The sequence below is a fragment of the Sycon ciliatum genome, chromosome 10, assembly GCF_964019385.1.
Source record: "Sycon ciliatum chromosome 10, ocSycCili1.1, whole genome shotgun sequence".
Taxonomy (NCBI): domain Eukaryota; kingdom Metazoa; phylum Porifera; class Calcarea; order Leucosolenida; family Sycettidae; genus Sycon; species Sycon ciliatum.
In genome coordinates this window covers 28,955,675-28,977,853 of record NC_088652.1, presented here as the reverse complement: position 1 = coordinate 28,977,853, position 22,179 = coordinate 28,955,675, and the positions used below count along the sequence as shown (strand labels likewise).

Sequence of the window (22,179 nt, the reverse complement as noted above, 5' to 3'; positions counted from 1 at the left end):
GAGTGTAAACTGTAAAGTAACGATTTTCATCAGTACTTTCATATCTCAGAACGTTACTTGCCATGGTGATCGCATCGTCCAAGTCTTAAAATACTGACTCAAAGCCATGCATACCAGTGGACCAGCGGTACAACAAAAGTTTAAAAAAAATACAATGCCAATCCTAAAATAAAAATAAATAAATAAATAAAAAAACGATCGAGTGCAAAATTTCGAATACTCGCTCGTTTGAAATTTTCGAACGAATACTCGGATATTCGAACTAATCGTTTCACCTCTATAGACCGCGTTGCTACTTCCTTGCTTCTACCAATGGCGTGTTTTGTACGATTCCTTGCTTCTAACAAAACATGTGGAGTGCGATGCAAATCATGTGCTGAGCCTGCTGAGGCCTGATGTGACACTGCACAACAGCAGGCACGAAGCGGAGTTCCCTTGACTAGAAATTTCATTGCAAAATGGCCAATCATGAGACAAAAAGTCAACTGCATGTGGATTGGTTTCAGATACATTGTACTTGCAGGTCTGAACCAGGGAGTAGTGCCTACTACTCCCTGGTCTGAACAGGGATGGTTACAGTGCCAGTGTGCGATGTGCAGAGTGGCAGTGGCACGCATGTGATCAGCGGTCTGTGTATACTATACTATGGTCTCTCTCTCGATCTCTCGATCCAGATGTGAAACAAGATCGAAATTCTTGAGGGGGCGCTTTGGCACCCAAAGCACCCCCCCCCCCCCCCTGGCTACGCCCCTGCACCGTAAAGTGCCGCCAGAGCGCCCCACCATCTCGTCCTTTCATGGTCGTATTGTGGAGGTGGTCTCCTGCCTGTAGGTCGTACGACACGAACTTTGTACACATATTGCACGTTATGCAGACAATCCGTACCTTCGAGTGGACACGAGCTCCATACAAAAACCTGCTTAGTGTGACCTTAGTACACAAAGGTTCTTACACCGTACAAACTTGAAACTTCGTTGCACTTTGCCATCCGATTTTCCTTTCCCTGGCTGTAAATCAAGGTCCGGCGCTCTCGCGAGACGGGGCGCTCTGGCCATACTTTATGTACTGTCATCTGCTGATCATCAGAACTTGAACTAGAGATCATTTTACTGTATTTTAAGGCCTCTAGACAGCTGCAGTAAGGTGGTGTATGGTGGAGTAGAACACAGTTCAAGTAGTGAAAACAATTGCATGAAAGGAAGAATGTGATAATAAAATTGGAACCCTACTCAATGCAGCGAGCACTGACATAGACTGAGAATGCCATACACTCTCACGGAAGAAACATATGAAGCTTCATCTGGATGGAACGCTCGTACATCGAGAAAATTTAATGTGTTTTGCGCACGAGTCCAAAACCCTCGCACACAAATGTCGGACCTTGCATCATTTGCCGTGATTGTACAGGCTGCAGTGAATACCTCATCCTGAGCTACCAAATGTTCAACTGCTACATCTGGGCAACCTTCAGAAACAAAAATCAGCCATTAGGGACCTTTCGCACCCCGAGGATTCGTCAGAGTCCCTGCGGAGAACTCGTTTTCACGAATGGAGGCCTCTTCATTCGTGGCACGCTCCGAATCCGTCAGGTACACATTTATTTGGATAGGTACACATGTTTTGGAAGGTACGAGACTCGTACACATTTTTCCCTTGATTCCATGATCCATGCACGTGTGCGTGTAAAAACCCGTACGCCAAGCTACCGGCGCCCGCGGCCGTATTCGTAGTTGCCATGCACATTTGCATGACGACTTGCGAAACCTGAAATCTGTTTTCAACGAAACGATTACGAGCCGAATCAAACTTTCGTTTCGCATTCGTTTCGTAGCAAATGCGAAAGGTCCCTATTATGTCAAAATGTTAAACTAGTGAGGTTCTGCCACACGGCAAAACGTGCCAAAGTACGCATGGAAACCTCACCGCGGTACGGGATCAAGTTTCATACGGATTTTTTCATTCCCTTCTCCGTGTGAAGCGCACTTCACACGGACGGGACTCCGTGTGAAAACTGAGCGTACAGAGTACATGTGGCGGGGTGCTCGAGCATGCTACAAGCATGCTACGTACAGCAGGACTGGTCCAACGTACGAAAAACTATGTCAAACTTCACTGCAGTTAACACAGAGTTTGGTAGGTAGTTGCGTGTAGCAGAACCTCTCTACTTTCTCTCTATACGCTCTGTGGTTTTTCCCAGGTACCTGCACCAATGCAGTGATGTTATTCCCACCAATAGCCATCATGAGATAACGTTCTTGAAACACATACCGTGCTCACTCGATTAGAAGCCCCTCTTGAATCCAAGCCCCCCCCCCCCCCCCCCCCTACAGGGACTGTTTGAAAAAGTACAAGCCCCTCTCGAATAGAAGCCCGGACTACTATTCGCGAAGCATGGGGTGACCAGGTAGTGCAATATAATTATGTTTTAAGGCCAAGTGCGCAAAATCAGCTCGGACATGCACATATTGGTACATGTCCTGGTTAAAATCAGCTGGGGCATGCACATATTGGTACATGTCTTGGTTCACGTACTGTGTCAACTAACTCGGAGCCGAGTTGCTGTGAATATAAAAGTTGACAGATTCGATTGGAATACTGGTATGGAATGAAACAATAAAAGCCCCTCTCGATTAGAATCCCCTCTTGAATAGAATACTCGTCAAAATTGGTATTGAAAAAATAGAAGCGCCCGGCTTCCAATCGAGTGAGTATGGGTACTCGCCTTTGTCGCCTTGACGTGTGCATAGAATATGAGTGCGCAGTTTAAACCTTTTATTGCTAGGATTAAATTGTCTTCGCGTAGTTTTTTTGCGTGTTTTGTTGTTGTTGTTGCAAGGATGGCGTTGGCTGTTTTAATTAAATGTGTCAGTCTATGAACAGGCACATTAGCAACGGCCATGGTGCAGGACCCGTGAGCGCAAGAGGTTTCGTTTTCGCTTACCTGTACATGTTGGTGGTGCACCGGCGATGTATCCCGACATGTTGCATGGCAACGTGCTGTTGCCAATCAGCTGATAGCCGCGGTTGCACTGGAATGTTTGACTGTCGCCATGGTTAATGCTTGTTGCCGTGGAGGTGCTGCCGTCCTGCGGTGCAGGCAGAGGTGTGCATTGCGGTACTGGGGCACGGCGTTAGCAACACACAAAGCAACATGCGAATCAAGTAAGTGCATGGTAAGTTAGCATGCAAGCCAGGCAGGCACACACATGAACGTATGCAAACCCCAACACCTACATACACACCGAAGTACGCCATGACCCGATCTCACGAAACTTCCCATGGAAGTTCAGTTCACGTTCCCTGCAAGTGTCGCGTCCAAAGTTGCGAAAGTCCGTGCGAAGTTTCTCACTTCATGTCGTGGAGCGAACGTTTGCACGCATTTTCGTTTCGCAGAAACCCCTCTAATACCGCATTTCCCCAAATATTCGTCGCACCTTTTACACTAAACTTCAAGGACAAAGAAGGGATGCGACTTACAATCGAGGGTGACATCCTACTTATACATGTATTGAAACAATGTGGTTCAAACCTCAAAGTGGGGGTGCGACTTTTAATCGAGTGCCCCTTACAATTGGGGAAATGCCGCGGTAAGCAGTCGGATAGTGCAATAGCTGGGTACAAAATGTGTATAGAATACTGAGACACTCTAATACCTGACACCCAGCTCTAACACTTCGTTGAAAGTCCCAGTGGCCTGTACGTTTTTGGGCCCTGTTATCACACTTGACACGGTATGGTTTGCAAGAATAAAGGAAATAAATGCTGAAAGTGTCAGCGCTGGACTTCGGATCTCACGCTTCCTGCCGACTGGCTTGACACTTGACTGACTCACGACTGGGTCTGGAGCACACGAGAAGCCCGTCGACCCTTCCACTCGGCGGGGGGCATAAGTACTATACTAACAATGTCCAGGCCAGCAGAAAGAGTAAACATGTGGAATGATGTACAGAGAAAGGACCAAATCCGTTGATCCCTGAGCTGCAGAGAGTGCTCAATGTCAGAGACAAAGCTTAGTACATAGCAGACTCAGGGGAGGACGTTCAGGTTGGTTGTAACTCTGAGTTTCATGCCGTTAGGCAATCATCAGACAACTGATGATGAGAAAGGACCTATACATTATGAGTTATGACAAACAGGCCACCAAGCTAACGATACAATATAAAGTCAGATAGGAGGACAACAAGGCACAAAACTGACAGTGCGCATCTTCGTGGCGTGAGGTGAAGCGACAACTAGGTGCAGTGAGTAAGTCCTCCTCGACTCAACTCGCAAAGGCAGATCTAAAGAACCAAAGACTCCGCCGAAACAACAGCAACAGGTGAAGCAACAGCCGAGGCCGAAGCAACACCAACAGCCAAGAGAAACGAAACGCCAATCCAAACAACCGACGTCAAAAAAACGATGGCGGATGGACGCAGGTAAAGAAGAAGCAATCCAACCCAGCTGCCCGAAGAAATGTGACCAAACGATAGGCGACCACCGCCTACGGTATATTTGGAAGCTAAACCTTCGTGACTATGCTCTATTCGTTACTAACTCTGGCTTTCACAATTACTCCAGTTTGTTTTTCTCTAATGCAGAACGCCAAGTGTTGGGCTATGGGTCCAACTTCCGTCCAACCGGCCGACTGCCCAGCACTGACCAGCTCACAAATGATATCGCTAAATTCGAGCACAATGTTCGCTGGGGTGAGGTCTTCACCAACATCACCCGCCGTGATGATGGTTACATAAACAATAGGAGGACAGAGGAAGTGTTTTTACTCAGAGTTTCACGCACTAAGCGATCGATCATGATCAGTGTTTTAATGGTTACATACGCAGTTTTTATCTACGGTTGTCAAGACAACCACCGCGTGTGTCCATCGCCACAGAAACAGCTTTGCTAGAATTCAGGACTGAACTAACAGCTGGTGTTACTGCTGCTTGCTCAATACATCGCCCAAACAACCTATCGCCTGGTGAGAAACTTGCTTTATGTAGTCTCAACAGCCGAACAGATATTGTCATTGCTAACGCTGATAAGAATCTAGGCACAGTTGTCTTAAATGTAGAGGATTACATAGCAGAAGGCTACAGACAGTTGTCTGATTGCAAGTCCTACAGATTTATTCCCACGCCAGGTGATAGCTTAGTTAATCTGGACACTATAGTACCAGAGCTTCACTACGTTGAACAGTCTCTACATGACATCGTGCAGAGTCATGAACCACTACTTTCCCCTAAAGATGTCAGAGCACTATTCGCAAGTTTTCCTTTTAAACCAGCAAAATTGTACATGCTCCCTAAGATACATAAGGCTCCAGGTCCTAATGGCATTGTAAAGGGTAGACCCATAGTGCCTTGCTTAAGTTATTGCACCACACCTGCATCTCGCCTCATAGACCACTATTTATGTAAAGCGTTTGCCAAGACGCCTGCTAACACTGTGCTCAAGGACACTCATAGTCTCACAAATGTTCGATCCAGTAAAGACTTTCTTGCTGATGCTATGATCGTTACAGTCGATGTCACCAGTTTGTACACTAACATGCATTGGTCAGACACAGTAGCAGCTATCAATGATTTCCTTGCCGAAGCCGAACACCCATTACGCTCTCTTATTGTAGACCTAGTCGAATTTGTCCTAGAAAACAATTATTTTGAGTTTAAGGAAAAGCTCTTCCATCAGGAGTTCGGTATGGCCATGGGTACCCCAATGGCCGTCAACGTTGCTAATATTTTTCTTTTTATGCATGAGAAAAAAGCTCTTTAAAGTTTCCGTTCATCACTTTACTTTTTTGGACGATTCATTGACGATTTATGTTTAATTGTTTGCAAGACTTTCGATAGGATAAAATGTTATGCCGTCGTATACAGCGATTTATCTTATATTAAGCTTACTTGGTCTGATGTTTCTTCTACAGCCGTATTTCTAGATTTAGAAATTTTTAAGATAGATGCGGATAGATTCTCCAACAGAACTTTCCAGAAAGACAGGAATGCATATTTATACATCCCTTTCAAGTCAGACCACCCCCGCTCTAATCTTAGATCATTTATCAATGCAGAGCTCATCCGGTACAACCATACAAACCAGCTACTAGAGAGGATATTCTCAAGATTCGCAAGCTTTTCTGGCTCAGACTCAGAAAACGAGGATATCCACCCGAATTCCTGGGTACGCTATTCATTGCTGTAGAGCCCAAACCGCAAGTATTTGTAAATAAAGCTACAGACTCGGTGCATAAGAACAAACAGTATGTTTTCTGTACCACATACCATCCGCACCTTGTCGGAGCAAACTATCGCTCCCTTCTGAAACAGTCACTTTTTACTGATTCTCAGATTTTCTTTAGAAGAATCAAAGCAGCTTTTTTACAATAATTATTAGTTCACTCATACGGCAGAGCATACTTTGCTCTGCATTTTGGTTGGTTCCAGAAATTTCTGGAACCAACCAAAAACATCTGTACAAACCTACAACTTTCACCTAGTTCAACCCTATGGTTCACTTACTTTTGTACAGCTTTACAACTTTTCACCTAGCTATTTCCTAAGGTTCACGCTACCCATGTGTATTAGCCACATTTGCGCCAAGACAATTATTTTACTGCATTGCTACACGCTCAGTTACTGGTGCATAGCGCAACATGACTAGCAACCTTCTCCACTTTACACTATGCCAATTCATGCCTACCATGTATATAAGGCTTTTTTTATTATAAGCTAGTTTTTCTACCTCATTCTTCATCCTCTGATGAAGCATTCCAATTGCAGAAACCGGTCAGGTATCAATAATATTGTAATATGGCCCAGAATCTGCGAAAACCAGGCTTAGGGTGAAATTTCACAAAATGACTTTTTCCCATTTTCAGCTTCTACTGGGCATGGGAGGTCAGGAGACAAAATATTACAGGTGTGGGTCCACTCATAGTGGTATTAAAAGTATCTCAAACACACCAGGGTATTGTGTTAAAAAATCCAAAAAAAACACAAAATTGTTATCACAGGAAAGAAATGAAGAGAGATCCACCAGAGTGAAGGAAGAGACATGGATGATTTTTGTTTAGGTGACATGACAAGGTAGGCATGTGGGGGCAGGCTTGTTGTGGCCCCTTGGTGCTGCAGGCTGTAGTGGCCATGCACAGTTCTGCATGAATTTTGTTTGCTCCTCACTCAGCACATTCTGGGGCTGCATGCATGTACTGGCATGCTCTGGCGCTACACACCACAAGGAAACCCGACTCCAGTTGAGATGGCACCTTTTGAAGGGTGAATCTAGTACAACTATTCAAAAACAAGCAAGAACACAGCCTTTCAAACTGTTCCACTGTTCGTACTCGTAGTATGCGCATACTAGTGATAGTGTGCTGGCGAGCCTGGCGTGCTGCAGTGTCTGCTTGGTGCTGACCAGCAAGTGAAATCTCGGCACGCCGTACAATCCCTTGCAGCTAGCTGTCCAGCGAGGAAAGTCTCGAGTGGAGGCCTCTCGATCTGCACGCTCATTCGCCTGGCATTCAGTAGCACTTCATCGCCAAGGACTTCAATTCAAAACAGTTTTCACACTGCGCTTCTAGCCTTTTTCCTCTTGAACTTGCTGCAAACGTATGAGCTCTGCTGCGCGTGTTCCCTTTGCGTGAGGCCCAGAAACAGCTAGTATCTCCATACTTCGATTGGCTGGGTCGATGCCGTCCAGGTTCTCCTCGCTATCGCCATCACGACTCTAACTGGAGACGATTTCTTCACCATTTTCCGCAAGCAGCAGCTAGCGCAGAAATTTCGCCATCCCTGAGTGAAGGAGATGGAATCCGTTCGATCAGCTCAAAAACTCTTCGTTGTGGCTAGAGGAGTAGCAGGGAATATTCTACCGGAAGCCCTTTGACTTCCCTGACTGCTGAAACCATTCCTGCCATGACTGCTACTTCTTCAAACAAGCGAGATTCTCTTTGGTTCCACTTCACTGCACTCGTGCGTCCACGCGACACAACCGTTTTACAAAACATCATTTTTCTCAAAAAAAATGATTTTCACCCTAAGCCTGGTTTTCGCAGAAGTTGGGCCATATATGAATTATAACTAAAATTACTGTGCTCTTGTTGTGTCGGGAGTTCAATGCATCTTTCCTAGTTTGTGGGCCCTGTTATCACACTTGACACGGTATGGTTTGCAAAAATAAAGGAAATAAGTACTGAAAGTGTCAGCTCTGGACTTCGGATCTCACGCTTCCGGCCGACTGGCTTGATACTTGACTGACTCACGACTGGGTCTGGAGCACACGAGAAGCCCGTCGACCCTTCCACTCGGCGGGGGACATAAGTACTATACTAACAATGTCCAGGCCAGCAGAAAGAGTAAACATGTGGAATGATGTACAGAGAAAGGACCAAATCCGTTGATCCCCGAGCTGCAGAGAGTGCTCAATGTCAGAGACAAAGCTTAGTACATAGCAGACTCAGGGGAGGACGTTCAGGTTGGTTGTAACTCTGAGTTTCATGCCGTTAGGCCATCATCAGACAACTGATGATGAGAAAGGACCTATACATTATGAGTTATGACAAACAGGCCACCAAGCTAACGATACAATATAAAGTCAGATAGTAGGACAACAAGGCACAAAACTGACCGTGCGCATCTTCGTGGCGCATCCCCTCCCCTCATTGGAACTTTCCGCATCTGAGCCTTCCAAGTTGGAAGGCTGTTGCTTTGCGTTTCGTAGACGTTTTGGAGCTAGGTGTCAGGCAGTCGAATGTCTCAATGTCCTTGTCAGTTTTGTGCCTTGTTGTCGCACTATCTGACTGTATATTGTGTCTTTACCTCGGTGGGCTGATAACTCTTAACGTATAGGCCTCGATTTAAGCTAAGGCCTGTGGAGAATCCATAAATACAAATACAAATTCATATACAATAGGTTCTTTCTCTTTACATAATACCATTTGGGTAAACACCCGAGTCTTATCAAGTGGAATTGGATTGAAATTCCAGTGTGGACATTGACTTTTATGGCATGGTGTGGTGGGTGCGTTATTTTGCATCTAAAATGATCAGAAATATGCAGTGTGCAGCAAAGAATAGGCAGTGGTCTCATACCTTGGCAAGAACTGTTCAAGTACACGGCGGGAAATTGACAAGCGCATGTGCCGAAAGCGCTGCCCAGAATCTCAACACAGCCGACACTTGATGCGGGACAGCCAGTAGGGTTTCTGGAGCAAACAATGTCCTCTGCAGGTGAGAAAGGAAAACAGCATACATAGTCCAATTGACCCACTGTGCATTGCCAAATATGGGATGCATGAGTAATGCTTGTGAGTACGCTGGGATCAGGAATGCACTGCTCAACACCCCAGACACGACCATGTCCAGGTGGCTGTGAAGGGTGTTTATGGTACAAATCACGACTTTGGGAAATGGGTCCTTTGAACATGCGGAGAACACTCACAGCAGTACAGCAAGTAGTGTTGAAACGAGCGTATCTATAACAAACGAGCGATCAGTTCCACTAACGAGCAAGCTATCGAGCGAGCTAACGAGTTTCATTGATGTGGCAAATATGATTTTTTGAATACAAAAATTTCTAAGTTTGATTTTTTCAGCTCGTTCAAATTATCACCGCCGGCATTTGGGGTTGCTGCTGCTTCACTTCGGACTGCTGTTTGGTGTCAAGATGTCTTTTCAGCGCCGTCATCGAGTAGCCTTTGTAAGAATAGACCGTTTTGCAAAGATTGCAAGTAGCCCTGGTCTTCGCTGCATCGCGGGAGAAAACTTCAAAACGACTGAGCGTAACTTTCACTCGAATGGAGAGGTGACCGAAGCATATCCTGCGACAGGTCAGCAGATGCAGAACAAGACATCAGTAGAGTCCACCAAAGCTGCAACGACAACTGAAACAACTCGAGTGTCGTGCAGGCATACAGTCACTGTAACTGCGAGTGATTTTCACTTTGCGCGGGACTGGACTCTCGATCGACCAGGGAGTCGTAAAATATTTTACGACTCCCGGCCCCGCGGGCCCGGTCGACATGTACTGCCATGTGTACGGAGTGCGGTGTACGGTGTTCGTTAGTGCAAACGAGCTGGCCTCACAAACGAGCCGAGTTTCTGGCGAGCGAGCTAACGAGTATCCGGTGAGATCGTTTCAACACTAACAGCAAGTGCCCCTTTTTATTTATTTTTTATTTTATTTTTTATACAAAAGTCCACTATATTCCCGGATACGCACGAGAAGTGGTGGCGGGGCCAGGCTGCTCTGCCGACCTTAAAGGTCTCGGCGTCTGCGCAGACAAAGCGCGCCACAACCAACCTGCATGCATGCCCACACCTCACACATGAAACCCCGATGTCGAGACCAGTTGGTCGACGGAGTGCCTGGCCCCCACCACCATGGCTGCTGCATGTTCCCATTGTGTGGACCATATGGCATTTCGTAAAAAATAAACTAACGAGTATCCGGTGAGATCGTTTCAACACTAACAGCAAGTGCCCCTTTTTATTTATTTTTTTATTTTATTTTTTATACAAAAGTCCACTATATTCCCGGATACGCACGAGAAGTGGTGGCGGGGCCAGGCTGCTCTGCCGACCTTAAAGGTCTCGGCGTCTGCGCAGACAAAGCGCGCCACAACCAACCTGCATGCATGCCCACACCTCACACATGAAACCCCGATGTCGAGACCAGTTGGTCGACGGAGTGCCTGGCCCCCACCACCATGGCTGCTGCATGTTCCCATTGTGTGGACCATATGGCATTTCGTAAAAAATTCAAAAACAGAAAAACTACACCTATAAACAGCTTGTGACCTTTTGACGCCCCATCGCCAAAGGCGGTGACAGGCTTCTCGAGCTAGGCAGAAATTTTGATGACGTGTGAGGCCGCCACTTCTGCGGAACGACCGTCCGCAAAACACGCACACCCACCCACCCACACCCCCCCCCCCCCACACACACACACACTACTACTACTACTATCAATCAGCTACCCCGTGGGGTCACGCCGCCCTCCACTCAGAGAACTGAGCGCAAAGTGAGGGGCAGTGGCGCAAAACAAAACAGGAAGTACAGCAAAATGAATTGAAAAAAAAGGAAATCAAAACAAGCTGCCATATTCATGGAAAAGGACTCACAAACAGAGGAAAGAAATATCACAAACACGATGAACAGTCTGCTGTAGGTCCACTATAAGTATAACATGCAACGACTGAAAAAGGAACATGATGTTCTGTTCAACGTCTGTACGCGTACTGCTTCAACCTTCATAAACCAGGAAAGCACAATCTTGAACTGGAGGATGGGCACCAAACGTCCCACAAGGGCTCCACAAGACGAACTTTCACGAAACGACGAGGAGTGTGCACAGCAAGCTAACATCACTACACCATCGCCGCACGACGACTGGCCACTCAGGTCCAAACAACACGACAAATCCACAATTCCAGCGATACACCGCGCAGGAATAAATTGCTGCGAGTGTGACCTGTTTCCTTTCTCATCCAGGAATCCACTTGCTTTGCCGAACGCCACTGCATTGTTTCAGGCTGGGGATCGATCCGAGGGCTCGCCACACCACTGCGGAGGATGCGGAAAGGACGCAAGAAGACGGTGACGGCAACAAATAATTACCCGCCCTGGTCGTCAGCTCACTGAATGTCCTTCCGCGCGAGCGAAACTGGCTGCAAGGCATGAAAAGCCTACTGCCACTCAATACCCAGGGACGACCCTGACCAGAAGGCCAAGGCCGCCCCGTGGAGGAGGCCAACAAAGAGAAAACCAGGAGCTAACAAATCTGCTTCCTCTCCGCGAAAATACACACACACACACACACACACCCACACACACACACACACAAACTCACGCACGCACACGCGCGCACACACACACATGCACACACACACACACACACCATCTGAACAAATTGGAAATCCATGGCCAATTGCTTTGTTTTGTGATGAGGGAAATCGAACCTGTGGGACAACTAAAGGTGACGTTTGACATCTTTTTTTATTCTCACGATGGCCTGTGGCCAATAAGAGAAAATAATTACAGGCACGGGGATCAGATACAGAGAGATCAAAGTTTAGCTGCTTGCTGAAGCAGTAGCGATGGCAATAGGGAGTTTATCACATAGGCTGGGCGCAATGGAGCTATAGATGTGCTGAGCAATGTGAGCAAGTACATACGGAAGAGATGACAAGTGGTAGGATGTTTGCTTTGAAATCTCGTCTGGGGTTGATTTGCCGGAGGCTGAGTGGAATGCTATTAAAGAGATCAAGAGAAGCATAGATGGGGGAGTCTCTTAGCCGGTTTGTACGTGTTGTGGGTAGCTCAAAGGTTCGGGGGAACTTGAGCGTGCGAATGGGTTCTATTCAGGGTAGGTGAATTGCAAGAAGGTGTGGTCTATGATGCAGGCTATGTGCAAGAAGGATATGGGAGAGGGTACGGCGCCTGCTGAGTGATGACCATTTGAGTCGGTGCAGCAGCACGGAGTGGGTTCTGTGTTCAAAGAGGGGGAGATGCAAACAGAGGCGAGCGGCGCGCCGTTGGATGTGCAGTGGTTCTACAAACGCACCAAAGACATCTTGTAACTAGCTTCGTTTACAACAAATCACAAGTGTGTGGGAATACAGAGAACGACAGAGAGATCAAAGGAAAAACCAGGCAGGCAGGTACAGCTTGTTGTAACTGCCTTTTCTCCACCTGCACCCAGTCCCGTGCCATCTCCACACTTATATAAAGGGACGACGATAACTACATTTGAAAGACTGTTTATTTCAAGACGACTACGGAAACACAACTAGACATGACGAATTTAAGACGAAGACTGCTTTTTACACCACAGCAACACGCGCATGCACCAACATAACGTACACACGACGTACACAAAATAACGTACAGTACGGTACTATATATACGATATGGTAAGTCTATCGATATACGGTACATACGGTATGATACAGTAGAAAATCCGTCTACTACACAGCTAAAGTGCGTACGGTACAACTGACATGCCATACAGCGCGGCCGGATGAATGCATACATGACACATAACAGGATACAGTGACAAACAGTGGGATGTGCAACCATAACAGGATGCGCTCATGCCGGTCGTTCAGGGTTGCAGGGAGGGGTGAGAGGACAGTGCACGCATACTCAAGAATAGGGCGGACGTAAGTTAGATAGAGGGAGGAGAGAGCAGAAATGTTTAAGGAATTGCGTAGTCGCAGGAGAAGGAATATCTTCCTGGTCGCTTTAGTGATGATGTAGTCAACATGCGAGTTCCAGCATAGAAGATTCTGCTGTATGAGGAGGCCAAGGTGGCGATGCCTTGAGGCCACTGTGAGGTTGGTATCGTTGAGTGTGATTGATGGTGGTCTGGGAGGTGGCCGGTTGGTGTGGTGAAAGTGGATGACAGTGGTCTTACTTTCGTTGACCAGGAGATGCCCAATCCTTCAGCCACTGTGCCGCGGTTGTCACGGCTGACTGGATGTGCTCTTCTGTGGCTAGAAATTTCTCGTGAGCGGCAATGATGGCAGTGTTATCGGCAAACTGGCTGCACTCAGTGGTGGCATTTATGCAGGCGGTTGTCAGATCGACTGTGTAGGCCGTGAACAAAAGCGGCCCCTAGACAGAGCCTTGGGGGACCACCGCTGGAATGTTCAGCCAGGTTGGTTTGCTGCTCTCCACTTGCACACATTGTCGTCTGCTGGCGAGATAAGAGGCAAGCCACTGGAGGCATTTGCCATCGAGTCCAAGGTGGGCCAATTTTGCAAGCAGTCCTTGGTGCCACACCCGGTCAAACGCCTTAGATAGGTCGAAGAAGCAAGCAATTACTGTTTGCCCAGCGTCTCTTTTCTCGGTGATTTGATGGATTAACCGAGATAGCTGCTGTGTGGTGCCATCGTTTGGCCGAACGCCTGATTGGCGTTGGGGAGGTGAGGTTGGATGGGTTTCGAGATGCGGTCAGCAACTATCCTCTCTTGTACTTTCGACGTCACGCTGAGTAGCGATATCGGTCGATAGTTGGAGGGCTCGGTTTTGCTGCCCTTCTTGTGGATGGGGGTGACTGTTGCGTCCCTCAACTCTTGCGGGATAGTGCAACGTTCGAAGGAGATGTTAAAAAGGGTTGCTAGGGACGGCGCAAGTGAACTGGCTGCCTCTTTCACTAGGCGGGTTGGTATGCCATCAGAGCCCGGGTTCTTTGACGGGTTCAGGTTAGACAGTAACTTTGAGACCTCTTGGGCTGTTGTTTCAAGAGTAGTGAGGCCAGGTGTATTGGGTGTGGGAATGAATGGAGGGGAGTTCCTCGTGGCACCCTGTGACTGACTGTTGGCTCTGCGAGATGAAGAAAGCGTTCAGGGTGGTTGCTTTTTCGGCGGGGGTTGAGAGAGTCTGGCCCTGGGAGAGCATGTCTGGCTGAGTAGGTCGTTGTGAGGACTGGAGGCCGCGCATCAGTTTGTGTAGGTTTGGTGTGGAGTGGCTCGTCCCAGTGCCATTACTGACATATGTAGACTTAGCGATTCGGAGAAGGTGAGTAACTTTGTTGCGTTGGGTGGTGTATGCTGTCCAGTTGCAGGGCGCCCGGGTGCGCAAGTAGGCACGGTAGAGCCGGTGTTTTTCTCTGATGGCGTTAGTGAGCTCTGGGTTCAGCCATGGCTTTGCTGGGTGGCTAGTATGCCTCGGGGGGTGAGGTACTGCACAGTGTTTGCGGGCGCAAGTGAGCACTTTGTCCTTCCATGAGTGCCACAGGTTGTCTATGTTGGTAGTGTTCAGGGTGTCACCTTCCGGCAGCAGTTGTGTGCATTCCATTTCGGCTTTCAGACTGCTGATGCTTTGGTTTGACCATTTCCAATGGGTGGTGTTATGGGTGGGAGGTGGTATGCCTCGAGAGGGTGCAGCGACTGGCTTTATTAAACCCCTGATGGATAGGTGGTCCGAGTTGCCGATCTGCGGGAGAATAGAGATAAGGACACAGTTGCTGTCTACATCCGTGACGACGAGATCTAGGCAGGATTCAGGGTGCCCATTCTGCACAAGAGTGGGGAATGTGACATGTTGGTCTAGAGAGTAAGTTTAGAACAGCACTGCTAGATCCTCGACAACAGCATCTGTCGTGTCAGAGTGGCACCAAGCGGCGTTCTTTGCATTGAAATCTCCGAGGATAATCTTTTGCGTTGTTGTTGGTATGGCTCGGATCAGTTCCTCAAGGTGCTGGCAGAATAGACGATGGTCGCAATGGGGTGGACATTATCACAAATGTTGTCTACAAACAAAATTAATTATCTCTTGTCCACGACTGTTAGGGGATTTGGAATTGCGGTCTACTAATGAGGGTGTCTTGTAAAAAACGTTGTACTAATGAGGGGTGTCTTGTAAAAAACGTTGTACTAATGAGGGGTGTCTTGTAAAAAACGTTGTACTAATGAGGGGTGTCTTGTAAAAAACGTTGTACTAATGAGGGGTGTCTTGTAAAAAACGTTGTACTAATGAGGGGTGTCTTGTAAAAAACGTTGTACTAATGAGGGGTGTCTTGTAAAAAACGTTGTACTAATGAGGGGTGTCTTGTAAAAAACGTTGTACTAATGAGGGGTGGCTTGTAAAAAACGTTGTACTAATGAGGGGTGTCTTGTAAAAAACGTTGTACTAATGAGGGGTGTCTTGTAAAAAACGTTGTACTAATGAGGGGTGTCTTGTAAAAAACGTTGTACTAATGAGGGGTGTCTTGTAAAAAACGTTGTACTAATGAGGGGTGTCTTGTAAAAAACGTTGTACTAATGAGGAGTGTCTTGTAAAAAAACGTTGTACTAATGAGGGGTGTCTTGTAAATATGTTGTACTGATGAGGGTGTCTTGTAACCGATGTTGTACTGATGAGGGTGTCTTGTAACCGATGTTGTACTAATGAGGGTGTCTTGTAACTGATGTCGTATTAACCAGAATGGAACCCTGCGCTAACCACGGCGTGAAGAAATCAAAGACTCGAAAGAGTGAGGCAGTGAGTGATGTGTTGTAGATACGACCGCAGCCTTTCCGGCACTACGACTACGCGCAAATGACGCTCTGTTGTCATATGCGTCCAGTCGACTCCACTTAGGGGTCATCTGTAAATACCGATATTTATTTAGAAACGAAAACTCGTTGTTTCTCTTCAACCCCCTCCCCTTCCTCCTCCCCGAGAAACGGACACATGCACATGGCACATAGGTGACCTACCTGTACATTTTGGGTGTTGAGCAGCTAAGACACCAGATTGTGAGCAGAGCAAACTAGAATTACCCTCCAAAACATAACCAGAGTTGCACGAAAATGACTGTTGTTCACCGTATTTTACCAAGACGGGCGTCGCTGGTGATGCGTTGCCATTGGCAGGGGTGGATAGAGCTGGACATGTTATAGCTGCAAGATAGGCATGTGCCGCACACATGAATACATATGCAGGTGAAGGAACAGACACATATGCACATGCGTGAACACACACACACACACACACACACACACGTGCACAACGTCATTGTGTTGGCATTTGTACTAGACGGTTGCAGAGCTGTCTTGCACAGACAAGCAGACAACGAGGGACACGCTGAAGGCAAGCCACCTCACGTCACTCACCTTCACATCCGGGAAATGTATAACCTCCGCTGCAAGGTACTCCGTTGCTGGCTCCCTGCAGCCGATACCCGTCGTTGCAGTAGGACGATACGTTTGTCTTGCTATGCACTACAATACCACCAAAGGACGGTACTGTGTTTGCACCAAAGTCACATGAAGGGCATTCAGTCTCTGCAAAGAACATCAAAGGGCAAACGATTGTTTTAGTTGTTGAATTTTATTTTACTTCACCAATTGCACAGGCATGATTACCTTCTTGCCGGCCCATAGGTCCGGTTCTCACAGAAAGATGAAGGAAATTATATGAAAAAATGGAGGCGTATCCAATTTCGAAAGCAAAGGTGTCAACACCGACGCAATCCACACAGTCAAGTAAGCCAATTTAGTAACCGAACGTTTTCGTTCCCTTCTCATCATGGGTAAGTACAGGGAATAATGGAAAAATGTCAAAATACAGCAACTTCTAGAGCTACAGCAAAAGCATAGATCGAAAACCTCACGCTATACGTGCGGGGAAAAATCCAGCAGAACTTAATTGTCAAAAACAACAGTGTGAAGGTGAAGAAATGACTAAAACATAATGAAAACATCAGCGAGGAGAAGCATTCCTGACACTTCATTTTATTTATGTCTTTATTTATTACAGCATCTCATAGCACAGTGAGAACACCGGTCAATGCAAAGAGAGAGGGTGTTAGCCAACCACGGCAAGGAAGGGAGAAGGAGAGAAGAAGAAAAAGGAACCGGCATGGATAAGCAGTGATTGCAACAAAAGATTAGCGCCAAACAACTGAAGTGACAAAACGTTTTCCTTCTGAATACATAGTTTAGGGGACAACTTACAAATATAGAACGCTTCCAAAACGGACAAATGTAATACAGATCTGCCATGGGCCAAAACTGAGAAAACATCATCTCTGTACAATTCACGATAACTATCACCAACCAACAGATGACTCTTGATAGCCGATTGCTGATTGTTAGAATGTCGCGTCTTTTTCGTCACTTCCAATGTCGCAGCTCTTGACCCGTCCTTTCCACTGGGCAGTCGCCTTGTAGTCACTTCCGATGTGGCAGGTCCTGACTCGTCCCTTCCACCACACCGCTTGATCACACGTCCAGTGTCTGATTCTTCCGTTGTCTTGATCAATGGCTTTCGTGGTGGTCTGGCGACTGCCCAGTGGAAAGGACGGGTCAAGAGCTGCGACATTGGAGGTGACGAAAAAGATGCGACATTCTAACAATTAGGAATCGGCTATCAAGAGTCATCTGTCGGTTAGTGATAGTTGTCGTGAGTTGTATACAGATGATGTTTTCTCAGTTTTGGCCCATGGCAGATCTGTATTTTATTTGTCTGTTTTGGAAGCGTTATATTCGTAAGTTGTCCCCTGAACTATGTGTTCAGAAGGATAATGTTTGTCACTTCAGTTGTTTGGCGCTAATCCTCGTCAAAGTGTCAGGAATGCTTCTCCTCGCTGATGTTGTCATTATGTCATTATTCCCTGTACTTACCCATGATGAGAAGGGAACGAAAAGTTCGGTTACAAAATTGGCTTACTTGACTGCGAAGATTGCGTCGGTGCTGACACCTTTTCTTTCGATATTATATGAGGAAATGTATAAGAATAAAACCATGCAAGCGGTATAATTAGTATTATAGAAATGACTGTTGCCGTACTCACTCGATTGGAAGCCGGGGGCTTCTGTTTTTTCAATACCAATTTTGAGGAGGCTTCTATCCAAGAGGGGCTTCTATTCAAGAGGGGCTTCTATTCGAGAGGGGCTTTTATTGTTTCATTCCATGCCAGTATTCCAATCGAATCTCTAAAACTTTCATATTCACAGCAACTCGTCCCCGAGTTTGTTTCCACACACTACGTCGACCAGGACATGTACCAATATGAACATGCACGGGGTGTTTTTGGCACACTTGACCTTCATACATGGCACTACCTGGTCACTCCATGCTTTGCGAATAGTAGTCCGGGCTTCTATTCAAGAGGGGATTGTATTTTTTCAAACAGTCCTTGTAGGGGGGCTATTATTCAAGAGGGGCTTCTAATCAAGTGAGTACGGTATGTGTGTATGCTGACACTCATTTTTTGTGTGAATTATTTTAATTGTGATAACCTATAGTAGATAGTGAGGACACTGACAACACATGTCAGTTCTGAGAGCCCTGTAAGCCAGAGCAGCCAGAGCCACCGTACATGTTTGTGTTGTTGTTGTTGCTGCTGTTTTTGCCAGTTATTGGCCCTTCAGTGCTAGGCTGCTGGTCAAATCAGGCATGTAATCAAACCAGTATGAACACAGAGTTTTAGCGACTTCAGCCGATAATTGAGAAAGTGTGCATGGTTCCCTACATGGGAGCTCGCATCACAGGGGTGTCGGAAGGCAATTTAGTGTGGTACGGTCAGCCATCTGAAGTACAATTTACTCGTAGGGGAGGGGTGGCTGAGCCGAATTTTTTGAAATCTAGAGCCCAAATCAGTGCATTTTATTGAATCACAGGGTACTTGGGGCAAATACTGTAAAGCGACAAACTTTCGCGGCGCGCAAATTTAGCGTTTTCATAAATTGGGCTGGTTCACGATGAGAAACTTTTGCAATTATATCTCCTCAGCCGGATCTTGTACTGTCTACAATCAATGTATGGAGAGGTTTGCGGCGATTTATATTCGCGAATGTGTGATGGTTGCGAAAATAGCGAAATTTAATATCTAGCGAAAGTTTCCCACTTCACAGTAGTGATACGGTCAATATCGTCGTGACCGTACCGTGTGCGACGCCCCTGCATCATCAAGGCTAACAGGAACACGTGTTCAAAGCAGCTATCACCGGGCATACCGGCACAAACACCAGACTTATGTACAGACAGCCAGTCAATCTTGAAAAAAATTCACGGTTCACGTCAGTCTCGGCTAGAGGCCAAGTTTCCGCATCCGTAGGAACGCCACCACCCTTCTAGGATCAAGGCACAGATGCAGCTTCTAAAGCGGTGGGAGGTGAGTAGATCTTGAAAATCAGGCTCTTAATCACAACAGTCTTCTAAACAAAACCGGCTTGTGTAGAAAATGATTTAATTGTTCGGTGCATGTACCGGTAAATCCCGCCAGAGCGCCACTACCTCCGCCACCCTTCGACTAGGTCCAGGTAGGGAGAGTAGGATGGGCGAGTCCTACTTGCCACATCTGGTACTACATGTACATGAAAAAGTACTCAACCTACGCAAACTGTGTGTGTGTGTGTCTCGTTCATCGACCAAAGGCCAAGAGCAGGGAGTCGTACAGACCTATCAAAACCCAGGGTTTGTGCAATCCCTGGTCAAGAGGGTGGGAACTGTTGCGTACATTTCCAACCGGGTCGAGCACGCGTCTGCAGTGTGGTACGGCATCACACTTCACAGAGTCATACGAGGATTCTCACTTCTGTGACAAGAAGTCAGGGAGGGACGGATGGGAGAGACGGGGCACTCTGCCGGGATTTTACGGTGTATGCCTATGGCACTTCTGCTCCGTACACATGCATGACATCATTCTTTAGCCGTGCACGCCAGGTACTTGGTACAGCAGTTACAATCGTACAATCAGAAACGCAGATCCATGAATGGCAACACTAGCCATGTTCCACGATTAGAGTTGCAGTTGTGTTCATCGAGAGGACGGTGGCGGGCAACAGGGGGTAATCTGGATAAGGTCTGGTTCATTGCACTCCTTTTCTCCAGGTGTTTTTGCGATGAGCCATCAAAACAAATGATGAAATAGAAGTGAAGTTACGGTGGAAAACCTAGCAACTCGCGTTCACAATATATGTAAAGCAAAGTAAAGCTGTGTTCCCAATTGGCGCATGGACGCGGTACGCTTGCGGCTCATGCGTGCCCAAACGCGCCCACAGGCTTTCACAAAAAAAAGCAATCCGAGTCGCATTTAGGGCGTGCGACGCCTTCGAGTACTAATTTTTTTACCCCGCCAGTCAAAGCGACTGACATATACGCTGGTACCCGCCTGATACATGCTGAAAATTCCAACATGTTGGAATTTCCATTTCGGTGCGTTTTCGTACGCATGGCGCCCCAAAAGCAGCAAAATATGCACAAACGTGTGGTTTCACGCGTACACGCGCCAGTTGTGAACACATCTTCAGTTATGTAATTTGACCTGCAGTGATGTTTTTATTTAAATTTTTTTACAATCATCACAGCTCACAGGCAAAGGCAAAAATTGCATAGTGGGAGCATAGTGATGGCGAGGCTTTTTGTGGTGCTGTCAACAAGCAATGGCATGGCAAGGGCAGATAGAGCAGTGTATCGCCAAATTGCGTCTGTGCGAGCTGGGATGAGGAAGGGGCAGTACTCTCTCAAACGCTATTGTACGTCCGGTGTAAACTGTCATTTCGGGTTGTGCATAATGGGTATGTGGTGGTGTGAAAGGGGTATTTTTTAGTGAGCAAGCGATTCAACAGGCATCCAAAGTCAGCTGAGCTTGTTGTCGTCGAGGCCAGGTTTCTCGCACAGGAAAACTTGATCAACGTCAATTGCCGCAAGTTCAAATATTCGAAAAAAAGAAAAAGTTTCCTTGAGAGAAAAAATGCTGCTATACTTTGAAGAAGAACACAGGTCGGGTTCAGGAACAACAAGTTTGGAAAGTTTTCACGGAGGCATCAACTCTCTACCATACCTAGTCATTGACCTTGATCGTTTGCCCTTGCCTGCCTTCGACCTGGCGAGAAGGCTTGAAAGAAGACTCACGGAAACTTTCGAAATGCTGTTCAAGAATACGAAAGGCATCCTTCTTCTAACTGTCAGTTCAAATATTATAATGGTAAACCTGTTTGCATCTTTCCCTCGAACCAATGACCAAGCACAGGACATACTCTTTACATGCAATTGTGATGATTCAGCAGCTTTCTTTTGCCTCAGGCTCAGATTTGTGCAAATGATGTTGTCTGATGATTGCCTATGAGTTGATACATATGGTGGTAAAGACACACCTGGCAATATGGCGGTAAACACACGCCTGCAGTGGTGTCTTCAACTTCATTGCCTATGAGCATGAAACTGTTAGTTACAGCGAACGATGCGTGGTGCTCTGTGCCGTGTCTAAGATAGCTCTATTCGAACGAACATTGAGCATTCTACCGAGCTGGAGGACTCTCATTTTTGTGCAAATTATGTAAACGATAGTGCGGTGTTGTGTTGTGGCAGAAGCCTCATGCAGCACAACACCAAATGGGAAGTGGCCAGGCACCAAGTCATGGTTTCATATGCATAGGTACGGATGTTATCAAGCATCACCGCCCGGTTTCATGCGGAACATGACTTACTGCAGCAAGAGTTGATGCAGCCTGATGTCAAATAACTGCAGTTAAACTTCGGACTGGAAATCAAACACAAGGCGCACACACATGCACAAGCACACACAAACACACACACACACACATACGCACACACACATACGCACGCACACACACACACACACATGCACGCACACAAACACGCACGTACACATCAACGTGAGAAATAGGCAATTGGGCAGTGACCCGAAAGTCCGTTTTAAAATAGATGCAGTGGTCAGAAATCGGTTCAGTGGCTACTGTCAGTGAGA

At 46.8% G+C, this 22,179-nt stretch overlaps 1 protein-coding gene across 1 annotated transcript in view; it reads right to left on the bottom strand.

Annotated features, from left to right (window-relative positions):
* The window catches only part of LOC135826829 (sushi, von Willebrand factor type A, EGF and pentraxin domain-containing protein 1-like), a gene marked incomplete at its 3' end in the record, with an annotated part of 93,312 nt that overhangs the window by 985 nt on the left and 70,148 nt on the right, over positions 1-22,179 (bottom strand). Inside the window, exons 11-14 of the mRNA XM_065339430.1 lie at positions 16,577-16,747; positions 16,181-16,363; positions 9,069-9,200; positions 2,942-3,118 (exon numbers count right to left, since the gene is read on the bottom strand). Coding sequence (XP_065195502.1) covers positions 2,942-3,118; positions 9,069-9,200; positions 16,181-16,363; positions 16,577-16,747 — 663 coding nt within the window. The remainder of the gene's footprint in view (positions 1-2,941; positions 3,119-9,068; positions 9,201-16,180; positions 16,364-16,576; positions 16,748-22,179) is intronic.